We start from the raw sequence: 22,844 nt of genomic DNA, 5'->3' as shown, positions 1-22,844 counted from the left end.
CTGATATATGCTTCTTGGAACCTGTTTCTGCCTTAAAGTACCCATACATACTCTTCAATTTTTACCAAAACTTTGTATGGCCGCCAATTATACTTGCCATCATGTAACCTTAGCTGACTTCTTTGCTAGGTTCAATTTTCTAGTAAGTTCCTTCAATTTCTCCTTATTTCCACAGCCATTTCTAACTCTATTTCTTTCCAACCTGCACCTCCTTCTTAGCCCTTTTACTTCTCTTTTATAATATAGTGGATCTTTACCATTCGTCACCACCTTTAAAGGTACAAACCTATTTTCACATTCCTCAACAATTGCTTTAAACTCACCCCAAAGTCCGTTTACATTTTCATTTACCGTTTCCCACCGATCATATTTACTTTTTTTAAACTCCCCCATGCCTGTTTTATCACCCATATGGTACTGCCTAATATTCCTAATTTTAATATCTTCCTTTCTTTCACATTTATTTTTAACTACCACAAAAACAGTTTCGTGATCACTAATACCATCTATGACGTCGTTTTCTCTATAGAGCTCATCTGGTTTTACCAGCACCACATCCAGAATATTCTTCCCTCTAGTTGGTTCCATCACTTTCTGAAGTCGATGCCCTTCCAAAATTAACTTATTTGTCGCTTGTTGGTCATGCTTTCTGTCGTTCGAATTACCTTTCCAAATGACATTTGGTAAACTGAGATCCCCCGCTACAATCACGTTCCTTTGATGTCGTTTCCCACATAGCGTATTGCCTTATCAAATAATTATGAATCCGTGTCAGTGCTACCCTTTCCCGGTCTGAACACTGCAAAGGTATCATGTTGCCTTTTATCTTTAGAAATTAGCCTTACAACTAGAATTTCATATTTTTAATGTAAGGATGGCAGACCAAATACTGGGAACTTTTAGAGAACCCTTGAAGAAGAACTTTTATAGTTTTTTTTTTTTTGCTAGGGGCTTTACGTCGCGCCGACACAGATAGGTCTTATGGCGACGATGGGATAGGAAAGGCCTAGGAGTTGGAAGGAAGCGGCCGTGGCCTTAATTAAGGTACAGCCCCAGCATTTGCCTGGTGTGAAAATGGGAAACCACGGAAAACCATTTTCAGGGCTGCCGATAGTGGGATTCGAACCTACTATCTCCCGGATGCAAGCTCACAGCCGCGCGCCTCTACGCGCACGGCCAACTCGCCCGGTGAACTTTTATAGGGCACGCACTCTCTGTTTTAAACGTCTGGATGGGAATTTAGAAGCGAAATAAACTTTTAGGCAAATCATTTCAAAGACCTTCCAAACTGATATCCTCTTATTGACAAACTCACTTTTGAAACATCGGAACCAAATCCGGATTCAGAGCCTCCAACAATAGAAGGAGTTGAACAAATAATACAAGAGTTCAAAACAAACAAAAAATTCCAGGGGAAGTTGGTATATTACCGAAAGTGGACACTAGGTAGCAGAAAACTCGCTCAGAAAATGCCAAAAATTCTTTCAGATACAGTATTTTGACCAGATAAAGAATTCCTGAAGACTGGAAGTATGCAATAATTCACCCATTATATAAGAAAGGGGAAAACTGACATAAGTAACTACAGAGGTATTTCCCCAATAGCAGTCACCTACAATATGCTTTAAAAATTCCCGCTCAACAGTCTTGAAATGCAAAGAGATCATTTAATTGGAGAATATCAGGCAGGGTTCGTGAAAGGCAGGTCGTGGCAGAATGCAAAAAAAAAAAAGTTAGAAATGGCTGTGTAAATAAGGAGAAATTGAAGGAATTTACAAGGAAATTGAATCTAGAAAAGAAGTCAGCTAAGGATGGCAAGCATGATTGGCAGTCATACAAATTTTAGTGAAAAATGGAAGGGTATGTATAGCTATTTTAAGGCAGAAAATGGTTCCAAGTAGGACATTTCAGGAATAATTAACGAACAAGGAGAGTGTGTATGTGAGCATCTTCAAAAGGCGGAAGTATTCAGTCAGCAGTATGCAAAGATTGTTTGTTACAAGGATAATGTCCAAATAGAGGAGGTGAATAATGCTAAAGAAATATTAAAATTTACATAACAAAGACATAACAAATAAACACAAAATTTGAAAACTAGAAAAGAGGATGGAATTGATAAGATTTCTGGGGATATAATAAAGACAATGGGTTGGGATATAGTACCATATCTGAAGTACTTATTTTATTATTGTTTAGTTGAAGGAGCTATACCAAATGAATGGAGAGTTGCTATAGTAGCCCCTGTGTATAAAGGAAAGGGTGATAGACATAAAGCTGAAAATTACAGGCCAGTAAGTTTGACATGCGTTGCATGTAAGCTTTGGGAAGGCATTCTCTCTGATTATATTAGACATGATTGCGAAGTTAAAAACTGGTACGAAAGAAGGCAGTTCAGGTTTAGGAAAGGTTATTCTACTGAAGATCAACTTGTAGGATTCCAGCAAGATATAGCAGATATCTTGGATTCTGGAGGTCAAATGGGTGTGTTGCATCGCGATTGACCTGTCTAAAGCATTTGATAGGGTGGATTATGGGAGACTACTGGCAAAAATAAGTGCAATTGAACTAGACAAAAGAGTGACTGAATGGGTTGCTATATTTCTAGAAAATAGATCTCAGGGAATTAGAATAGGGAAAGCTTTATCTGACCCTGTAATAATTAAGAGGGGAATTCCTCAAGGCAGTAATACTGGACCTTTTTATTTTCTTATACCAGGTGGCTCTCGAACGCCGTACCTCCTACTTATAAATGTCCCGCATGCACAAGTGATGAACGGGATGTCTACCAACTGATTTTCACAGGGGAACTACTGCCAGCGGGTCGTTTACGTCAGAATATGAAGAGATAAGAAACGGCATGTCTCTCGCAGCATGTTACTTAGCGTTACTGGTCTAATGCACCCCTTGTATTAGTAAACATCGTTTTCGACCGCATAGTTCTAGGCTGCTGTATGGTACAGCCCCACTATATTTGCTGTCTGCATATCAGCAATGTCCAGTGTGGTCAACAGCGGTGAATACACAGACATTTAAGCTGGACAACCTGGTCGGAATGCAGCTAATGTTCCAAACCGATGTACGCCTTCTACACACACATATTTCGCCGAACAGTATTAGTTTTTGTTTCATACAATCAACTGTTTTATCGAATTGAATATCTACACGTGTATAAATTAATAAGTTATTAGATTGCCTTTATTGCATCTTTCGCGTGCCTATAAACAGTAGCGGCGGTTAGCGGTGGGGTGAGGAGTGACAGTCGCGCCCACCGCCACTTTGTAGAGTAAGTATTACATTTTATTCCACTGTAGCCAGCTGGAACTAGGAATTATTTTTAAAAAGCCATTTGTACAAGCCTTGTTGTCTTATATGCTAAATCTTTCCTTTATTGTATAGCGCTACGGCAAGTAGTGGAGACTTTGCACGTGCTGTGAGGAAGGGTAGTAGGGGTACATATTTTTTGCCGAAATCGTGGCCATTGAGTTATAATTCACCCGCTTGCCGCGCGCATTCGTCAGTCTGGCAGTCTCTTTATTTTCTGTTAGTTTACTAGTGTGTATTCAAATACTAAATGATTTTTAATTGCATAATCATGCCGTAAATCTATGTACAGTAATTGTACCGGGCGATCTGGCCGTGGGGTCACGGGGACGCAGCTGTGAGCATGCACTCGGGCGATAGTGGTTTCGAATCCCACTGTCGACTGCCCTGAAGATGGTTTTCCGTGGTTTCCCATTTTCATACCCAGAAAATGCTCAGGCTGTACCTTAATTAAGGCCACGGTCGCTTCCTTCGATAAGTTCTATCTGTGTCGGTGCGACGTAAAGTCAATTGTAATAAAAAGGATATATTTACCTGTAATTGTAATTTCAATGCGAGAGAATACCAACTTTACTTTCACCGGACTAAATTATTCCGTTTGTATTATATTATTTTATATGTAAATGTAATTAATCTTCCCCGTGGATTATTCGTAATAATAGTTTTTTCGAGATTTTGATTCAATGCTGTTTAATAAAATTTTAACGATGTCTCACAAGCATACTACGGGGTACTTACTTAATAAATGAAATGGAATGGCGTATGGCTTTTAGTGCCGGGAGATCCCCGGACGGGTTCGGCTCGCCCGGTACAGGTATTTTAATTGATGCCCGTAGGCGATCTGCGCGTCGTGATGAGGATGAAATGGTGATGAAGACAACACATACACCCAGCCCCCGAGCCAGGGAAATTAACCAATGATGGTTAAATTTCCCGACCCTGCCGGGAATCAAATCCGGGACCCCTGTGACCAATGGCGAGCCCGCTAACCATTTAGCCATGGAACCGGACATTTACTTAATAAATAACATAACACAAGGAAATAATTTAGGAACGTTGGTTTTAGCTCCCGTTGAAATATGATTACAATTGAATTCTATTTTTACAATTGGCTTTACGTCGCGCCGTCATAGAAAGAATTTATGGTGACGATGAGACAGGAAAGGGTTACGCGTCGAAAGGAAGCGACAGCGGCCTTAAAAAGGTACAGCCCCAACACTTGCCTGGTGTGAAAATGGGAAGCCACGGAAAACCATCTTCAGGCCTGCTGACAGCGGGATTCGAAACTACTATATCCCGAGTGCAAGCTCAGAGCTGCGCGCCCGTAACCCCATGGCCACCTCGCCCGGAATAATTAAATAGAAGTACGGCATGATTATGCAATTAAAAATCATTTAGTATTTGAATACTTACTAAGAAACTAACAGACACTAAAGAGACTGCCAGACTGATGAATGGGCGCGGCAAGTGGGTGAATTATAATTCAGTGGACAGTACCTCGGCAAAAAAAAAAGGTTCCCCTAGTGCCCTCTTCACAGCACATGCAAAGTCTCCTCTACTTGCCGTAGTACTATACAAATTGGTTAGCCGCGACGAACGGCATGTTGTGCGTATCTCCGTCAATAATTATGTTAATAATTAAAGAAAATAAACGAAGGAATTAGCAGATAAGATAACAAGGTTTGTACAAACAGCTTTTTAAAAATACTTCCTAGTTCCAGCTGGCTAAAGTGGAATAAAAATGTAATGTTTACTCCACAAAGTGGGGGGGGGGGCGAGTGACACTCCTCGCCCCACCCCTAATCGACGCTACTGTTTGTAGACACGCCAAAGATGCAGAAAAGGAAATCTAATGACTTATTAATATATACACGTGTAGACATTCCACTCCATGGAATAGTTGCTTGTATGAAACAAAAACTAATACTGTTCGGTGAAACACGTGTGTAGAAGGCATACGTCTGTTTGGAGCTTCTGTTGCATTCCGACCAGATTGTCCAGATTAAAATAATGTGTGTGTATTCGTCGCTGTTGGTCACACTAGCCACTGCTGATATGCAGACAACAAATATAGTGCGGCTGTACCATACACTAGCCTAGAACTATGCGGTCGAAAATGTTTACTAATGCAAGGGGTGCATTAGACCAGTATCGCTGAGTAACATGCTGCGAGCGAAGCTCCGTTTCTTATCTCTTTATATTCTGACATAACCTGCCCGCTGGGAGTAGTTCCCCTGTGAAAATCAATTGGTAGACATCCCAATCATCATTTGTGCATGCGGAACATTTACAAATAGAAAGTACGGCGTTCGAGAGCCATCTGGTATATATGGATGATATGAGTAAAGAAGTGGATTCAGAGGTAAGACTCTTCGTGGTTATTGTTATTCTGTGTAGAGTAATAAATAAGTTACAATATTGTGAGCAAATGCAACATTACCTCGATAATGTTGTGAGATGGACAGCAGGCAATGGTATGATGATAAACTGGTTTAATTTTCAAGTTGTGAGTTTCACAAATAGGAAAAGTCCTCTCAGATTTAATTACTGCGTTGATATTGTGAAAGTTCGTTTTGCGGATCATTGTAAGTTTCCAGGTGTTAATATAAGGAAAAATCTTAATTTGGGTAATCACATAAATGGGATTGTAAAGGAAAGGTACAGATCTCTGCACATGGCTATGAGAGTTATCAGGTTTTGTAGTAAGGTTGTAAAGGAGAGGGTATATAAGTCTCTGGTAAGACCCCAATTAGAGTATGGTTCCAGTGTATGGGACCCTTACAAGGATTACTTGATTCAAGAGCCAGAAATAATTCAAAGAACAGCAGCTCGGTTTGTTCTGGGTGACGAAAGTGTAGCGTTACGAAAATGTTGTAAAGTTTAGGCTGGAAAGAATAGGGAGACGGAAGACGAGCTGTTCGACTATATGGTATTTTCCCAGCTGTCAATAGAGAGATGACGTGGAATAATATTAGTAGACAAATAAGTGTGAGTGGCGTCTTTAAAAGTAGGAAATATCACAATATGAAGATAAAGTTGAAATGCAAGGGGGCAAACTGGAGCAAACATTAATTGATAGGCAGGGCAGTTAGGGATTGGAATAACTTACCAAGGGAGTTTTTCAATAAATTTCCTATTTCTTCAATCAGTCAATCACTACTGATCTGCATTTAGGGCAGTCACCCAGGTGGCAGATTCCCTATATGTTGTTTTGCTAGACTTTCCTTAAATGATTGCAAAGAAATTGGAAATTTATTGAACATCTCCCTTGGTAAGTTATTCCATTCCCTAACTCCCCTTGCTATAAACGAATATTTTCCCCATTTTGTCCCCTTGAATTCCAACTTTACCTCCATATTGTGATCTTTCCTACTTTTAAAGACACCATCCAAACTTATTCGTCTACTGATGTCCTCCCACGCCATCTCTCCAGTGACAGCTCGGAACATACCACTTAGTCGAGCAGCTCGTCATCTTTCTCCCAAGTCTTCCCAACCCAAACATTGCAAAATTTTTGTAACGCTACTCTTTCGTCGGAAATCGCCCAGAACAAATCGAGCTGCTTTTCTTTTGATTTTTCCAGTTCCTGAATCAAGTAATCTTGGTAAGGGTCCCATACACTACAGCTGGGGTCTCACCAGAGACAAATATGCTCTCTCCTTTACATCCTTACTACAACCCCTAAATACTCTCATAACCATGTGCAGAGATTTGTACCCTTTATTTACAATCCCATTTATGTGATTACCCCAATGAAGATCTTTCCTTATATTAACACCTAGGTATTTACAATGATCCCCAAAGGGAACTTTCACCCCATCAACGCAGTAATTAAAGCTGAGAGGACTTTTCCTATTTGTGAAACTCTCAACCTGACTTTTGGCCCCGTTTATCAACATACCATTGCCTGCTGTCCATCTCACAACATTATCGAGGTCATTTTGCAGTTGCTCACAATCTCATAACTTATTTATTACTCCGTACAGAATAACATCATCTGCGAAAAGCCTTATCTCTGATTCCACTTCTTTATACATATCGTTGATATATATAAGAAAACATAAAGGTCCAATAATACTGCCTTGAGGAATTCTCCTCTTAATTATTACAGGGCCAGATAAAGCTGCACCTATTCTAATTCTCTGAGTTCTATTTTCTAGAAACAGAGCCACCCATTCAGTCACTCTTTTGTCAAGTCCAATTGCACTCATTTTTGCCAGTAGTCTCCCATGATCTACTCTATCAAATGCCTTCGACAGGTCAATCGCGATACAGTCCAATTGACCTCCTGAATCCAGGATATCTGCTATATCTTACTGAAATCCTACAAGTTGGGCTCCAGTGGAACAACCTTTCCTAATCCCAAACTGCCTCCTATCAAAACAGTTATTAATTTCACACACATGTCGTATATAATCAGAAAGAATGCTTTCCCAAAGCTTACATACAATGCATGTCAAACTGACTGGCTTGTAATTTTCAGCTTTATGTCTATCACTCTTTCCTTTATATACAGGGGCTACTATAGCAAGTCTCCATTCATGTGGTAAAGTTCCTAGGAAAGTAACAGACAGGGAATCTGCCACCTGGGCGACTGCCCTAAATGCAGATAAGTGGTGATTGATTGATTGATTGATTGATTGATTGATTGATTGATTGATTGATTGATTGATTGATTGATTGATTGATTGATTGATTGATTGATTGATTGATTGATTGATTGATTGATTGATTGATTGATTGATTGATTGATTGATTGATTGATTGATTGATTGATTGATTGATTGATTGATTGAGCGGAGTCTTGGAGGGGAGTCCAAGTCAACTGATAAGGCCAAATTGCGTGCATGGGCAAAACTCTGCAAATGTACACGACCGAACAACCCAAAAGCTGGTTCTATTCCCATGATACCCAGTATTATTTTTCTTGAACTTTTGCTCGATTTCTGCCAGTCTGATCTGACCATAGTGACGTTTTCGGAATCTTATAATCTTTGATGTCTCCTTCTGGATTTTGTTGAAGGTATGCCACTTCTCTGTGGTTTTCTGCGAATTCCAGTCTTTTCATGTTTTCATGCGGAGTTCTAACTCCTTATCACAGGTACCATTCCACTACTTACTGTATCTTTGCGTTTCCTCGGTGACATGCTAGTGCAGTTGGCTGCTTATACAATATCGTCTTTAAGTTCCGACTACAGTAACTAGTAGCAGTTTCATCGGATATATTGACCAGGAGATGGCTTTAGTCTTGCTTCAGAATCTGTGGGTAGCTTCGTGGGTTACGCCGTGATCTACTTGTGTTCTGTTAGGTTGAAACTTCGCTTTGATTAGGGATAGGTGGTGATCAGAGTCGATGATACACTTCTTGACTCCTACATTCGTAATCTCCTTTCGGATCCTCTTTCTTGTTTTATTATTAATGTGCCGTGAGGTACACCTCAACTCCGCTCAAAGAAGCGCTTTAAGAGACGCTATCTCTCCTACTAAACGGAAACAGCTACTGCATGAAGCTGGGACGTCGACCAGAAGATGTCACCATTGAATCATTGAGTAATGTGTTATTTTTCAGTTGCCTAAATTGACTGGATTTATTTGTTTTGAGTTTGTTAACTTTAAGACATTTGAATTTTTCTAAATAGATGCCCTACAAAATCTGTGGTCATGCACTCTGGTTCACGGTGGAAGAACTACTGATTTAAAGTTTTGTGTTACTATGTTTTCTCAACTAAATTCATTTTCATTTATTTTGTTATTTCAAGGTTTGCATCACTTCTTTCTCATTTCGGCAGATTCTGAATCTGGCCAATTAGGAATTTTCTGCAATTATTTTTCAGCCAATAATAGGCTTCTTGTATCTTTTGAATTCGGCCAATACAAATGAGAAGGTGTGTCCGGATTTAGTCCAGAACCTTCTCGAACCGTCCCCTCGGGCATATAAGCTGTGGCCTTTCAGGCTACCTTGTCTTTGATCGCCGAATTTCTGTGTGAATGTGTGTTAAGGCAGGAGGTGGGGTGCCTCATTCTTCGTCAGACAGTTCATCAGGCCAGGTATGGCCACCAGCTTTATATTTCTGTAGCTTCCTCCGCAGACTTACACGTGGGGAAGGTTCAAATTTCTAACTATGTAACCACCGTTTTCTAAAATGTAATCCTTTTTTCGGCTAATGTAAAATTTCATAAACACTTAAATTGTAAATCGGGGATAGAGAGTGCATTACCCTCTCTAGTTCCCCTTCAATTTATCTTGAGCTGACTACGATTTTGTAACTGTTTCTCCTTTCTGTAAAGCATTAAATTAACCTTCATTCTAGTCACCTCAGTAGCTTTGGATTAACCTCTGCATCATCGGGCCACAAGCAAAAACAGCTTTTGAAAAACAAATTTCAAGGAGTGCAAGTTTAACCTGTTTTTATTTTCCACGAAGGCCCAGCAGTTTGGGTAATAGCTACCCCTGTGTACAAATTGTAAATTGTAAGTTGGGCCTAGAGAGGCCAGAAATTTGTAAGATTATTTTTTGGATGTAATGTTGCCTTGAGCGGGCTGTAAGAAATTGGTAGCGCAGTCTCCTTGGTTAAAGTTGGAGAGCATGTTAGCTCTTTTCTGAGATTGCTAATTTTCCTGTACTATTGAAGGGTAACTTTGGAAATCGTATTTGTAAAATTTGGAGCAAAGTGCTCTTGAATTGAGAGATTCTCTCCGCGTCCAACTAAACGCAACATTTGCGATGTGGTAAACTTGTACATTTGGAGCTGGAAGTTCGGCAGTTGTAATTTCAAATCTGCTATTTGTGCCTGTAACCTTGTTTCTTCACCTAGAAAAAATTATTAAGTTTGAGAGTTGAAAATAAATATAACCCATATTTAAAGTTTTAAGTTAATCTTTGATATTGTAGATAGACCCAGTCATCCCGCACCTTCTTTCACCTCTCTGCGATTCACAAAATTACGGTAACAAGTGGTAGCAGAGCGTGTTTGAATGGGTCTGGATTGAGCCCTTTTGACGGTTAAACGTTGGATCTGTTTCGAACTCTAAGAATTTTCTCGGTTGCTGGGAATTCTTCCCAATTATTCACTTTTTTTGCTAGTTGCTTTAGGTCGCACCGACACTGATAGGTCTTATGGCGACGATGGGATAGGAAAGGCCTAGGAATTGGAACGAAGCGGCCGTGGCCTTAATTAAGGTACAACCCCGGCATTTGCCTGGTGTGAAAATGGGAAACCACGGAAAACCATCTTCAGGGCTGCCGACAGTGGGGCTCGAACCCAGTATCTCCCGATTACTGGATACCGGCCGCACTTAAGCGAGCTCGGTATATTCACTTTTCTGTCAACTTGTCTGGTCCTCGCGAAGTCCTCGTTCCCGGCTACTTGCGCAAGGAGGAATTGATCTATGAGGTACACATTAGAAAGGCCCAGTCTAGAGGCAAGGTTGTGGCAGGTATTGCCAAACTTAAAGAATCCTTAGAACTGCCTATTTATATCCAGTTTTTGGTGGAAAAAAATTATGAGGCTGTATCTACCATCAGTGACTATACCACCGATCTAGCGCCTGTAGTGAGTTTTTTTGAAGTGAGTGATCCATCTGCTAACCAGCTTAAAGAGTACAGGCTAGACTGTTCTATTTTTACAATAGGGCTAGGGACCTATTGTCTCTTAAATTAAAAGAGGATCATACTAAGGAGGTTAGTAATCTGGTTGTACATCTTTCAGATATGTCTATTAGAGTTAGTCAATTGGCTGGGGCAGCTGCTCCCAAAACTGACCAAGTCCCTTTAATAAACTTGGCTACAGGGGAGGATTCTTTTATAGCTGTAGGAAGTAGGAAATCTATTAAAACTCAACAAACTTCTGCCCCATTGTAAACAGAGTCTGATCATCCTAGAAAAATTCCACCTTTCTTTCTTAAATAATGCTGTGTTAGAGACCTCTCAACCTTCTATGCCGTCACCAATAATGTCACCCGGTTTCAGTAGCTTGTCTCATCCATTGGCTAAGTTGCGGAAGGGAATTTCAAAATTTTCAGTCAACTCAACTAATGAAGTAATTTCTTTTCTAAGGGTCTTGGTGGAATTTCAAGACCATGCGTTAGTGTTCTCCCTATCGCATTCTCAAACACTTCAAATTATGTAACCATATTCCGTAGGCGTCCTCTCGGACAAAATAGTTTCAGCCATAGCTCATCGCTCATCCATAGACTGTTCCCACGCCCACCTCCTGGCAAACTTTATTACGGCTAGTGCATAGTCGTTTTTGATAAAATAGATTTATTTCAGAGTGCAGCGATTGGATGATAATCTTGCAGACTTTATCCAAGACATTAAATTTTACACCAGGGTGTTCACCCTTCATTTTTCTGAAAACCAAATAGTGAAAACTGTTGTCAAAGGTATCTCTCTGCCCTATAGGTCTTACCTATGATTCGCGTCTCGTCCTCAAACCTTTTCAGAGTTAGAGGCTATGGCTATATCGGCCGAAGGATTAAGGTATGCCGACACCTTACGAGTTGCAAAAGAGCCCTCTCCGTCTTCTAACAGTCATCGGCCTCCACCTCGCCGAACATTTGCCACCCGCAAACGTTATGCTTGTGGTTCAACGGAACATCTTCACAATAAATGCCCATTTATAAAATCGAGTGGGACAAAGGACGAAGTTGATACATCTCCAGGTTGCTTTAAATGCGGATCGTTTACTCACCTCGCCAAGAACTGCATCAATGTCAATAACACCCTCTCCTGCTCAACTTCCGGTGCAACCTCCGCGAACTCTGGTAATAGGAAGTGACTAGTGTCATCGGCTGAGTCAAAATGCCCACCTTCCCGGGACTCAGCCCCCGATAAACTCAGTAAAGTTTCTGGTAAGGGTGAAGGTTCTTCTAATTTATCATTTGAAGGCCCCAGCTAATGCAACAGAATTGCGGGAGAGAAGCCCGCATTTGTGCCATTCCTTAGAATTGAAATAAATAATGAACCCATCACCGCTCTATTAGACTCAGGGAGTGTGTGTTTCATAATTTCGGAAGAATATTATTTTAAATTAAAAACGGTTTGTAAGTTTTCGGGTTATTGTTCCTCGTCTGTTAATGCGTTTCGGCTAGCTTATCTCCATTAAAAATTTTAGGTATCATTTTTGCTAAAATGCGTATTTCAAAGTTTACCTGGAAAGTGAAGTTATTTGTGGCTAAACACTTATCTTGACCTGTAATATTGGGGGCCGATTTCTAATCTTATACTGGGCTGGTGCTCGACATTCAGAGCAAGTCGTGTACGTTCAAATTTGCTAATAATTGTAAGATTCCCCTTGTGAAGTGTAATTCTGTGTCATGTTCATCTCTTTCGCCTACCCAGGGTGAGATGTTGTTAGATCTTAGACATCTACCGGAGGAGCAGGCTGAAAGTATTCGTAAGATGTGTCAGTCCTTTCCTGATGTATTTTCTGATACTCTTGGTTTTACTGACCTTATAGAATATAAGATTGAGGTCACGGATTTGATTCTGTCCCCACCTAAAATGAAGGCTCTTAAGGAAATCATCGATCAAATTTTGAAGGATGGTATAATTCGACCTTCTAAGTTGGCGTATTCATCGCCCATTTTTCTTGTTCCGAAACCTCAAGGTGGCTTCAGGCATGATTGATTACAGGGCTTTGAACCGTAAGGTGGTGTTGCAATCTTTGCCCCTTCCTGAAGTTCACTCTTCTTTTTCATGGTTTCGAAAGTCAAGTTCTTTACCATCCTCGATCTTAATCAGGCGTACAACCAGATCTCTCTAGCTGAAGAATCGAAACATCTAACAGCTTTTGCCACGGATTGGAACTTGTATAAGTACAACCGCGTGCCTTTCGGGCTCTACACGGGGGCAGCTGTTCTTACTAGACTGCTAGATAGGGTCTTCTCGGACATAAAATTTGAATACCTGTATCACTACCTCGATGATGTTGTATTCTCAGAGACCTTCGAAGAAAATCGTGATCATCTAAAGGAAGTACTCAATCGCCTTCGTAAGGTTGGGTTGAATGTAAAGTTATCTAAGGCCTTCCATGTCATTCTTAGGGCATGTTGTGTCGCCCGATGGTGTTTCCATTGATCTTTCCAGAACACAGGCTATCCGTGATTTCAAACCTCCTAAGGACATCAAAGGCATTGCCAGGTTTATAGGCATGGTGAATTTCTTCAGGAAATTTGTTCCTAACTTCGCTAACAGAGCGGCGCCCATGAACGTAATCCGTAGGAAAGGCATAAAATTTGAATCTCGGCAAGCTGCGTTTGAAGATCTGAAACTAGCTCTTTGAATGCCCCTGTATTAGCCATGCCAGATTTCTCTATGAAATTCATTGTTCAAACAGACGCCCCGTCATCGGCGGTTGCCGCTGTCCTTCTTCAGGAAACGGAACTCGGAAACCGACCCATCGCCTCTGCTTCTAGGACCTTATCGGCTCCAGATGCCAAATATTCTATCTATGAACTTGAGCGTTTGGCAGTTTTGTTTGCACTAGAGAAGTTCCCACTCTGTCTGGAACATGTCAAATTCGATCTAGAAATGGATAAGCAAGCCTTAAGCTGGGTATTAGCTAGACCCCGTCGTACTGGTCGTATAGACCGATGGGCCATCAGAATTTCTGCCTTCCAATTTCATGTGAGGCACATTAGAGGATCTGACAATGTAGTTGCGGATGGACTAAGCCGCATGTTTTCTCATGAAGTTGAGACGGCCGAACAGGAAGATAGTTCTTATCTGCCCACGCCCATACCTTCGAGTATTAATTCTATTCTAAATGATGCCCCTATGTTATTTCGGGATATTGAAAAATATCAACGTGAAAATCCTGTGCTAGCTCCTATTATGGAAACCCTTTCTTCTGTGGAACATGTCGTCCCTTATGTATGTTGAGAAATGGGATTTTGTCTTGCCCTTCGATGCACGATCAAAAGATGAAAGTAGTAGTTCCAGCTGTGTTTGTGCCTATGATCTTCAAGTACTATCATGAGACCCCATTAGGGGGGCATTTAGGCATCTTCAAAACTCAGGAAAAGATCCGAGAGATGTTTATTTGGAAAGTTATGGACAGTGAAATCAGAGAATTGGTAAAAGCTTGTAAATATTGCTTACTCAGTAAGCCCACCTTGTCCCCTAAGCTAGGTCTATTGTCATCTCACCAAGCGTCTCGCCCCATGGATCGTCTATATATAGACTAAGTCTGACATTTCCCACAATCCAAACTGGAACCTAAATAAATTTAATGTGGTGTGTGTATACGGCTTCACTAGATATCCTTGGTTATTTCCTACTAAGCTGGCAGCCGTACAGTCTACAATATCTTGTTTGAATACTATTTTTGCTTCTTTTGGTCCTCGTCAAAATACAGTTTCTGATAATGCTAAGGTATTCACATCTAACTTATTCCGTAAATTCTGTTTTGACCTGTCTATCTCACACATAACCACTTCAGCTTATTACCCTCAACCGTCTCTGGCTGAGCGGGTCAATCGTAATTTCCGTTCTGCCCTAATCGCATTTCATCATGAAGATCATTCCAGGTGGGATACTGCATTGGTTAGCTTTTGCTCTAAATTCAGCAGTTCATGAGTCACACGAGTTCACTCCAGCATCTCCCATGTTTAAGTTTATTTCTAACACGCCGCTCTCTAATCTTTGGTCACTTAATGATAAGTTACCAGGGACAATAGATCCCGATAATATTTGAGTTCTATGGAAGAAAGATGCCTTTGCTGGCGAGATGTAGTGTTTACAGTCCACTATGTCTTCTGGTATGGGCTATATCAAATTTGTTACTTTCATTGACCTGTCTCAGTCTCATCTTTGGCTTTGACAATATGAAAGTGACTGAGGTATTAGTGATGCTAGTAATACCATTGCTTATGCAGCCAGTCTCTGTTATGAATGGTGTGAAAATATCGCTCATAGGGTAGGTTGGTGCATGCATTTCAGTGGGCTTGGCAGACTGATATGTAATATGAACGGCTGGCTCGGTGAGGAAAGCAACGTGAAACTACCTCACTCCTCATTTCCCTAGTACGCCTCTTCACTGACCCCTAGGCTATTTATGACAGCTGTTGGCGGAGCTGCAGGAGATCAAACCAGCCTTCGGGCTGAATACCCAACAGACATGGAAGAAGGTTAAAACCAATCTCAAAATTTCCCATGTAAAGGTTAGAGAAAGATATAATCGTGGACGGAGGCCCACCAATTTAAAGGTCGGTGATCAGGTCGTGGTTAAAAATTTGTTCCTGCGGGCAAGCTTTCCCCCAGTTTCCATGGGCCGTGTATTATTCTAGATTTCCTAACACCGGTTACATTATTGGTCAGTAACCCAGCCACGGAGAGGATATTTAGGGTTCACCTCTCTCAGGTGAAACCTGTGTAAATTCAGGGCTATTTCTGCTGTAAAATATCCCCTCTGATAAAAATTCCCATACTCCATTTCCTGGTGGCCATTACCAAGTCCCCGTCTCCTTTATCCATGCATTGTTATCACACACTCACAATCAACGCCGCCCGCCCCTCTGTCTCCTACAAATAAAGATTGTATTCTATAACTCCTGCAAAACAATCTCTGTCGCCAAGATATTATTGTTTCAGTACCCCCTCAGCCGTTGGCGGCCCTGTCTCAACATCTGGCGAGCGATACCCGGGTGGGATAAGGGCCCACTCCACTCCAGTGGAGCCTCCTTCTGAACGGCGTGCCGGAGTCCATCTTTCCGGCAAGGGCTGAAGGGCGGTAACTCCACCGCCAACTCATCTGGGGACTGCACATCTTCATCTGATCTGCGGCGACCATCACCACACCACCCCTCAAATAGTGGCGGGAGAGGTGTATCTGAGGGTACTTAGGCGGTCAGGGGTACCTCGCCTGAGTATCGGCAGAGGCGGCTGGTCTTGCCGTCAAACTTAATCGGCATATCATAAACTTCTACGACGGCATGAAGACTTCCTAACTAGTTTCACAACCCCTCTTTCTTTTCAAAAAGCGACTTTCAGCCAGATATTTCTCATCTATAAAATTTCAATGTGAAAATATTCTTCTTTCAATTATCTTCTTCAAGTCACCCAAGGAAGGACCTTAGGACGGGGGAAGGTCTGTACCGGAAGGTACACCTCAATTCCAATCATTTAAAAGAAGTGCCTTAAGGAAAGCTATCTCTGCTACTAAACGTGAAACAGCTACTGCATGAAGTTGGGACGTGGACCAGAAGATGTCACCATTGAATTATCGAGTAAAGTGTTATTTTTGAAGTTGCCTAAACTGACCGGATTTGTTTGGAGCTTGTTATCTTCAAGAGATTTGAATTTTTCTCCATACATGTCCTACAAAAACTATGGTCATGCACTCTGTTGCACGATGGAAAACGAGTGATTTAAAGAGGTTTTGTGTTATTATGTTTCCTCAACTAAATTAATTTTCATTATTTTTATTATTTCAAGGTTTGCAACACTTCCTTCTCATTCCGCCAGCTTTTGAAACTGGGCAATCAGGAATTTTCTGTAATTATTTTTCAGCCAATAATAGGCTACTTGTATCTTTTGAATTCGGCCAGTACAAATGAGAGGGTGTGTCCGGATTTAGTCCAGAACCTTCTCGAACCGTCCCCTCGGGCATATAAGCTGCGGCCTTTTCAGGCTACCTTGTCTTTGATCGCCGAATTTCTGTGTGAGTGTGTGTTAAGGCAGGAGGTGGCTTGCCTCATTCTTCGTTAGGCAGTTCATAGGCCCAGGTATGGCCACCAGCTTTATATTTCTGTAGCTACCTCCGCTGACTTACACTACACGAGGGGAAGTTTCTAATTTCTAACTATGTAACCACCGTTTTTTAAAATGTAATCCTTCTTTCGGCTAATGTAAAATTTCATAAACACTTAAATTGTAAATCGGGGATAGAGAGTGGGTTACCCCCTCGAGTTCCCCTTCAATTTATCTTGAGGTGACTACGATTCTGTAACTGTTTCTCCTTTCTGTAAAGCATTAAATTAACCTTCATTCTAGTCACCTCAGTAGCTTGGAATTAGCCTCTGCATCATCGGGCCATAAGCAAAAATAGGAATTTAAAACTGAGTTTCATGGGGTGGAAGTGTACGCCTTCATACATGTTGTGTTCGGGCCAGTAATTTAACCTGTTTTTCTCTTTCACGAAAGCCCAGCAGTTTGGGTAATAGGTACCCCTGTGTAAAAATTGTAAATTTTAACTTGGGCCTAGAGAGGCCAGGAAAAAGATATTTTGGGGTTTAATGTTGTCTCGAGCGGGCTGTAAGAAATTGGTAGCTTAGTCTCCTTTGTTAAAGTTGGAGAGCATGTTAGCTCTTTTCTGAGATTGCTAATTTTACTGTAATATTGAAGGGTAACTTTGGAAGGCCGTATTTGCAACCTTTGGAGCAATGTGCTCTTGAATTGGGAGATTCTCTCCGCGTCCTACTAAACGCAATATTTGCGATGTTGTAAACTTGTAAATTTGGAGCTGGAAGCTCAGCACTTGTAATTTAAATCTGCTATTTGCACCTGTAACCTTCTTGTTTCACCTAGAAAAAATTATTAAGTTCGAGAGTTGAAAAGAAATATAAACTTTATTTAAAATTTTAAGTTAATCTTTGATATTGTAGGTAGCCCCATTCACCCCGCACCTTCTCTCACCTCTCTGTGATCCACAAAATTACGGTAACAATTAATATTATTATTTTCAACCTTATGCAGCCCAATATTTCTGAAATCACCGGTCCCATTGTCCGTCTGTTGATATTGGTTTGTAGTCTGGTTTGTTTGTCTGTGAGTTTCTCGAATTTGTCTGTTTTGTCTATTAAAATTTATATTGTAATTGACAGTTCCCTCATATTTTCCTTGATCCCTGTATTCTATATAATGTTCCTTGTTCTTAGTGTTCAATTTTCAAAATAATTCTCCTGACGATCCTGTTTTCTGGTGCCCTCGTTAGATTATTATTACAGTATTTAAGAGTAGTTGTAACTAGTAATTGAGTATTATATTATGTCCGTCTAAATGAAAGAAAGGAAATACTTTACTAGAAGAAGGAAACATCTTTTCTTGTTTATATTATCTTATATTCTATGATGAACTTAAACACATTCTATTCGATTAAAACTATTGGATAAATAATTACGTTAAAGAATTTCATTATCTTCTCTTTTAGGGTAGATTTGAGCTGACGAAATGCGACAGTAAACAGCAAGTTGACTCTTGCCAATTTGTAATGTCCACAGACATAAATAACATTTGTGAAAAACTTCCGGAGAAAGGATCTGACTGGGAACCATTTATGATGAAAATTAAGGATTTCGATCCTGAATGTCCTCTAGAACCTGTAAGTATTGAATGAATTTTAGTGGTGTGATATTTGCAATAACTATTTTGATGCCATACACTTTAATAATGATTGCAGGGATGTGATCATTTTACTTTGAAGAACTCTTCAGTTTTCTAGAATTTGTTTTCATTTTTACAGGAAACGTTATAATTCTACTAAGTTTAGTGATTCAGTTGGTTTCGAATAACACTTCCATGACTAAGAAATGCCTTTTTGATCATTTCCTTATGTGTATATTGTGGTTCACACCTGTTCCACAAAATTAAATCATTTCCTTCATGCTATGAGACATTTTTGCCCCGTCCTATTACAAACCTTTCTCTTTCATAAATTAGATGTCAGGCATCTCCTTGATACCATCTTGCTGTTTAGATATATAACTGAGAGAGCTTTCGATTTGCTCGTCCTCAAAAAGGTAATTACTTTCTCCGTACCTGAGTCTGACATTGCTGAAATGATTATACAATACAAAATACGTAACTCTGAAGAGAGAGATAACGATGATTTATTGGGGAACCATCAACTTCCTGAGAAAACAGGAATGTTTCAACAGCTGAAATTGGTAGCACCACCTAACATCCCTTATCAGCACCTTCCTTCAGAACAGAATAATATAAGAGTAGTAGATGGCGAACCGAGAAGAACGGTCTTCCCCAAGGCAGTGTGATAGCTCCAGCGCTGTACAACTTCTACACAAATAATCAGCCATTTCCAGCAAGCATCAGGCTTTTCATCTATGCTGACGACACAGCGGTATCTGCTCAGCGATAATCCTTTGAAGAAGTAGAAGAAAAGCTGTCTTCAGCTATGGATGAACTCTCCAAGTATTATGATACAAACCATCCGCAGCGAAATGCCAGTAAAACAGAAGTGTGCGAAACAAAGAAGGGCGGCGACAGCTGAACATCACATGACGAGGGGAACGACTGAAACATTGCCCAACACCAGTTGATCTAGGTGTAACACTGTCTGAACACGAAACAGCAATAGCATACTAAAGAAGCTGAATGACAGCACCTGGGGAGCCAGCCCGCACATTCTGCCCTTGCGCTGTGTGTGTCAGCCATTGAGTATGCCGTTTCTGTGTTGAACGCTTCAACACATGCTAAGCAGGGCCCACAGACTTTTCAGCTCCTGGCGCTGAATATCTTACCCTGTATGGAGGCCCCACATCTGCTTAAGAGTGGGCGTCCCTCGATACAAGACCAACTTGAAGAAATGGGGGATCATCTCAGCGAACACAATCGCCTCGTGTGATTGTGGTGCTGAACAACACTCAAACCCCTCCTGGACAACCCACGCACATCACACGATCCTTTTAGAGGAAACAACAAGGCAATCGCAGCTGCAGTTCTTCGGAAATGCTGGCCACACACGGAAATGAATGAATGAATGAATGAATGAATGAATGAATGAATGAATGAATGAATGAATATAAAAGAGAGCTTGAACCTCTCACGACCACGACATTTATACATTTCTAAAGAAAAATTGTTTTCTGTGAGCGAAATTATTGTTTCATTGCCATGATGACGTAAGTGCACAGGTATATCTATCGGCATGAGTTGTACGTACACCCTGACTTCTGTTGCCTTCCATCGACACGTATATTGAGAAAACTGGAATGTTTGGGAGAAAACTGGTACCAGACATGGGTCCCAAGAACAATGCAATGATGACCATTATACTTGAACTGTTTAGTGAAAAATACTGTTTCTCAGTGAAATGAATGAATATAATTTTCTTCCATTCTGGAGTATGAAAACACATCATCTCTATTAATCAGCAAGTGTTAGGATGGGCTGTGTGATGTCCGTGGTCGTTAAAGCGTGAAAGTTCGTCCATATTGAGTGAGGGCATATTACGCTGTTGATGAGGATTCGTCCATTTTTGTTTTGTTTTGTTTTTTGTGGTTTTTGTTTTGTTTTGTTTTGTTTTGTTTTGCTTTGTTTTGTTTTGTTTTGTTTTGTTTTGTTTTGTTTTGTTTTGTTTTGTTTTGTTTTGTTTTGTTTTGTTTTGTTTTGTTTTGTTTTGTTTTGTTTTGTTTTGTTTTGTTTTGTTTTGTTTTGTTTTGTTTTGTTTTGTTTTGTTTTGTTTTGTTTTGTTTTGTTTTGTTTTGTTTTGTTTTGTTTTGTTTTGTTTTGTTTTGTTTTGTTTTGTTTTGTTTTGTTTTGTTTTGTTTTGTTTTGTTTTGTTTTGTTTTGTTTTGTTTTGTTTTGTTTTGTTTTGTTTTGTTTTGTTTTGTTTTGTTTTGTTTTGTTTTGTTTTGTTTTGTTTTGTTTTGTTTTGTTTTGTTTTGTTTTGTTTTGTTTTGTTTTGTTTTGTTTTGTTTTGTTTTGTTTTGTTTTGTTTTGTTTTGTTTTGTTTTGTTTTGTTTTGTTTTGTTTTGTTTTGTTTTGTTTTGTTTTGTTTTGTTTTGTTTTGTTTTGTTTTGTTTTGTTTTGTTTTGTTTTGTTTTGTTTTGTTTTGTTTTGTTTTGTTTTGTTTTGTTTTGTTTTGTTTTGTTTCAAAGTAACCTTGCATCTTGTGTTTTCAGGGAACTTACGATATAGAAGCAGCGCCACTTGACACGTCTACGTTCCAAGATAATCCTGTTCTTTATGGGTACTGGATTGCAGATTTCGTCTTGTTAGTGAACGGTGAATTTGGTGGATGCAATAGAATTAGCGCATCCATAGTAAAGAAGAGGAGGAGAGGAGGTCGAGCTCTATAAGTCCATGTGAACCTCAGCTCAACTGTACAGAGAAAAATTGTAAAGAAAGAATTCCTCTTGAATGCTAATACCTTGTTTTGTTTCGAATACGAAATGTACTCTCAATAAAAGGGAAATGCAATTCAAAGTGGGGGAATTACCTCATGTTTACCGCGTCCATCCAGGAATTTGTTACTTTAATACAAAATATACTAGCCCAATGTAATTTAAGAACATTAAGGTGGAAGGCCCCTGTTTCGTCCCCTTAGTAGATTTGGTTTTGTAGAAATTCAGGAATATTGTGGACAAGGCCTGAGATTGGTATATACTGTATATTACTGAATATGTTCTCTACTTACGGGCAAGTTACAATGAAACTATCATAACGTAAGGTAGTCAATGTTTGATATAAAAATAAACACTGCAAAAACTAAACTACCAAAATGTGTTCGTAATTTCGTTCCCACCAAATTTATGAAAAGTACAATTAAATTTAATATAGTTCTACATTATAACCTTACCAAACACTTTCCCTATAATAACTTACTTTAAAGCCATTTATGAAAAATGTTTTCTTAGTATTCTCTTAAACATAGATTCTCTGCGTTGCTCGTCGGATGTTAAACGCTTTACTTGCACGTTTGTAGCCATTATCTTGATCCTCACAGCCTTAATAGCCATTTTCACAGCCTTCTTATCCAACTGCTTGCGTTTTCCCGTCTGACAATAATAATAAACTTCATAAATAACAAATAAAATTAAGGGGGACGAAATTACGAATATTTCCTGATTTATTGCACTGACCGCTACAGTAACTCACGCCAACCCCCTCAGTGTAGCCAGTACACGCCAGGAACTACACCACATGACTGAAATGCAGTCCAGTATATCATATACATTTCAGTGCTCACTCTAGCAATGCCAGGCTCTTGATCTGAATGCTGCACTTAATTAGCTAAGCGTGAAAAATGAATCCTTCTTGCACACGGAAACTAAACGTGGTGAACAAAACCAGCTCTCACAACAAGAAAACGGGATGAAGCTACGCGTGTGCACGCAGCTCACAGACATACAGATTTTGACTGGCAATGAGCAGCAGGATTGTCAAGCCGAAAGCGTGCGGCCGCCGGAATCTTACGTCACTACCCTATCCGGATGTAAAGTAGTAGCCGAAACGGGAATGTTGGACAGGAGATAATTAAAATAATTAAAAGCACATCGAAATAATAACAATAATACTGATTAATTAGACATTAGGTCTTTTATTGTACTGTTAAAAATAGAAACATTTGTACAGCATATGAATTTACAAATGCTTAAAAGTAGCCAACCTCTTATGACCTATCTACGGTCAGATCTGATTCCATCCAACTCTTTTACAGCTTGATTCACGCACACCTTCAAGAACAGTGATAAAATTACATTAATAAGGCTATAAATATGCTGTCCGTTGGGTTTAGATCTACAGCATGTGAGCTGTGGCTTAATTAGCTATGTTCCCTTTC

At 40.0% G+C, this 22,844-nt stretch overlaps 1 protein-coding gene across 1 annotated transcript in view; it reads left to right on the top strand.

Moving 5' to 3' along the window:
• Window positions 1-21,693, top strand: part of LOC136877151 (uncharacterized) — a 40,537-nt gene extending 18,844 nt beyond the window's left edge. Inside the window, exons 3-4 of the mRNA XM_067150961.2 lie at window positions 18,474-18,644; window positions 21,184-21,693. Of these exons, the coding sequence (XP_067007062.2) occupies window positions 18,474-18,644; window positions 21,184-21,360 (348 nt within the window). The 3' untranslated portion in view covers window positions 21,361-21,693. The remainder of the gene's footprint in view (window positions 1-18,473; window positions 18,645-21,183) is intronic.
• The last annotated feature ends 1,151 nt before the right edge of the window (window positions 21,694-22,844 follow it).

This window comes from Anabrus simplex, chromosome 7 (assembly GCF_040414725.1).
Source record: "Anabrus simplex isolate iqAnaSimp1 chromosome 7, ASM4041472v1, whole genome shotgun sequence".
Taxonomy (NCBI): domain Eukaryota; kingdom Metazoa; phylum Arthropoda; class Insecta; order Orthoptera; family Tettigoniidae; genus Anabrus; species Anabrus simplex.
The sequence above is the reverse complement of the archived record's forward strand: the minus strand, read 5'-3'. Positions and strand labels throughout refer to the sequence as shown.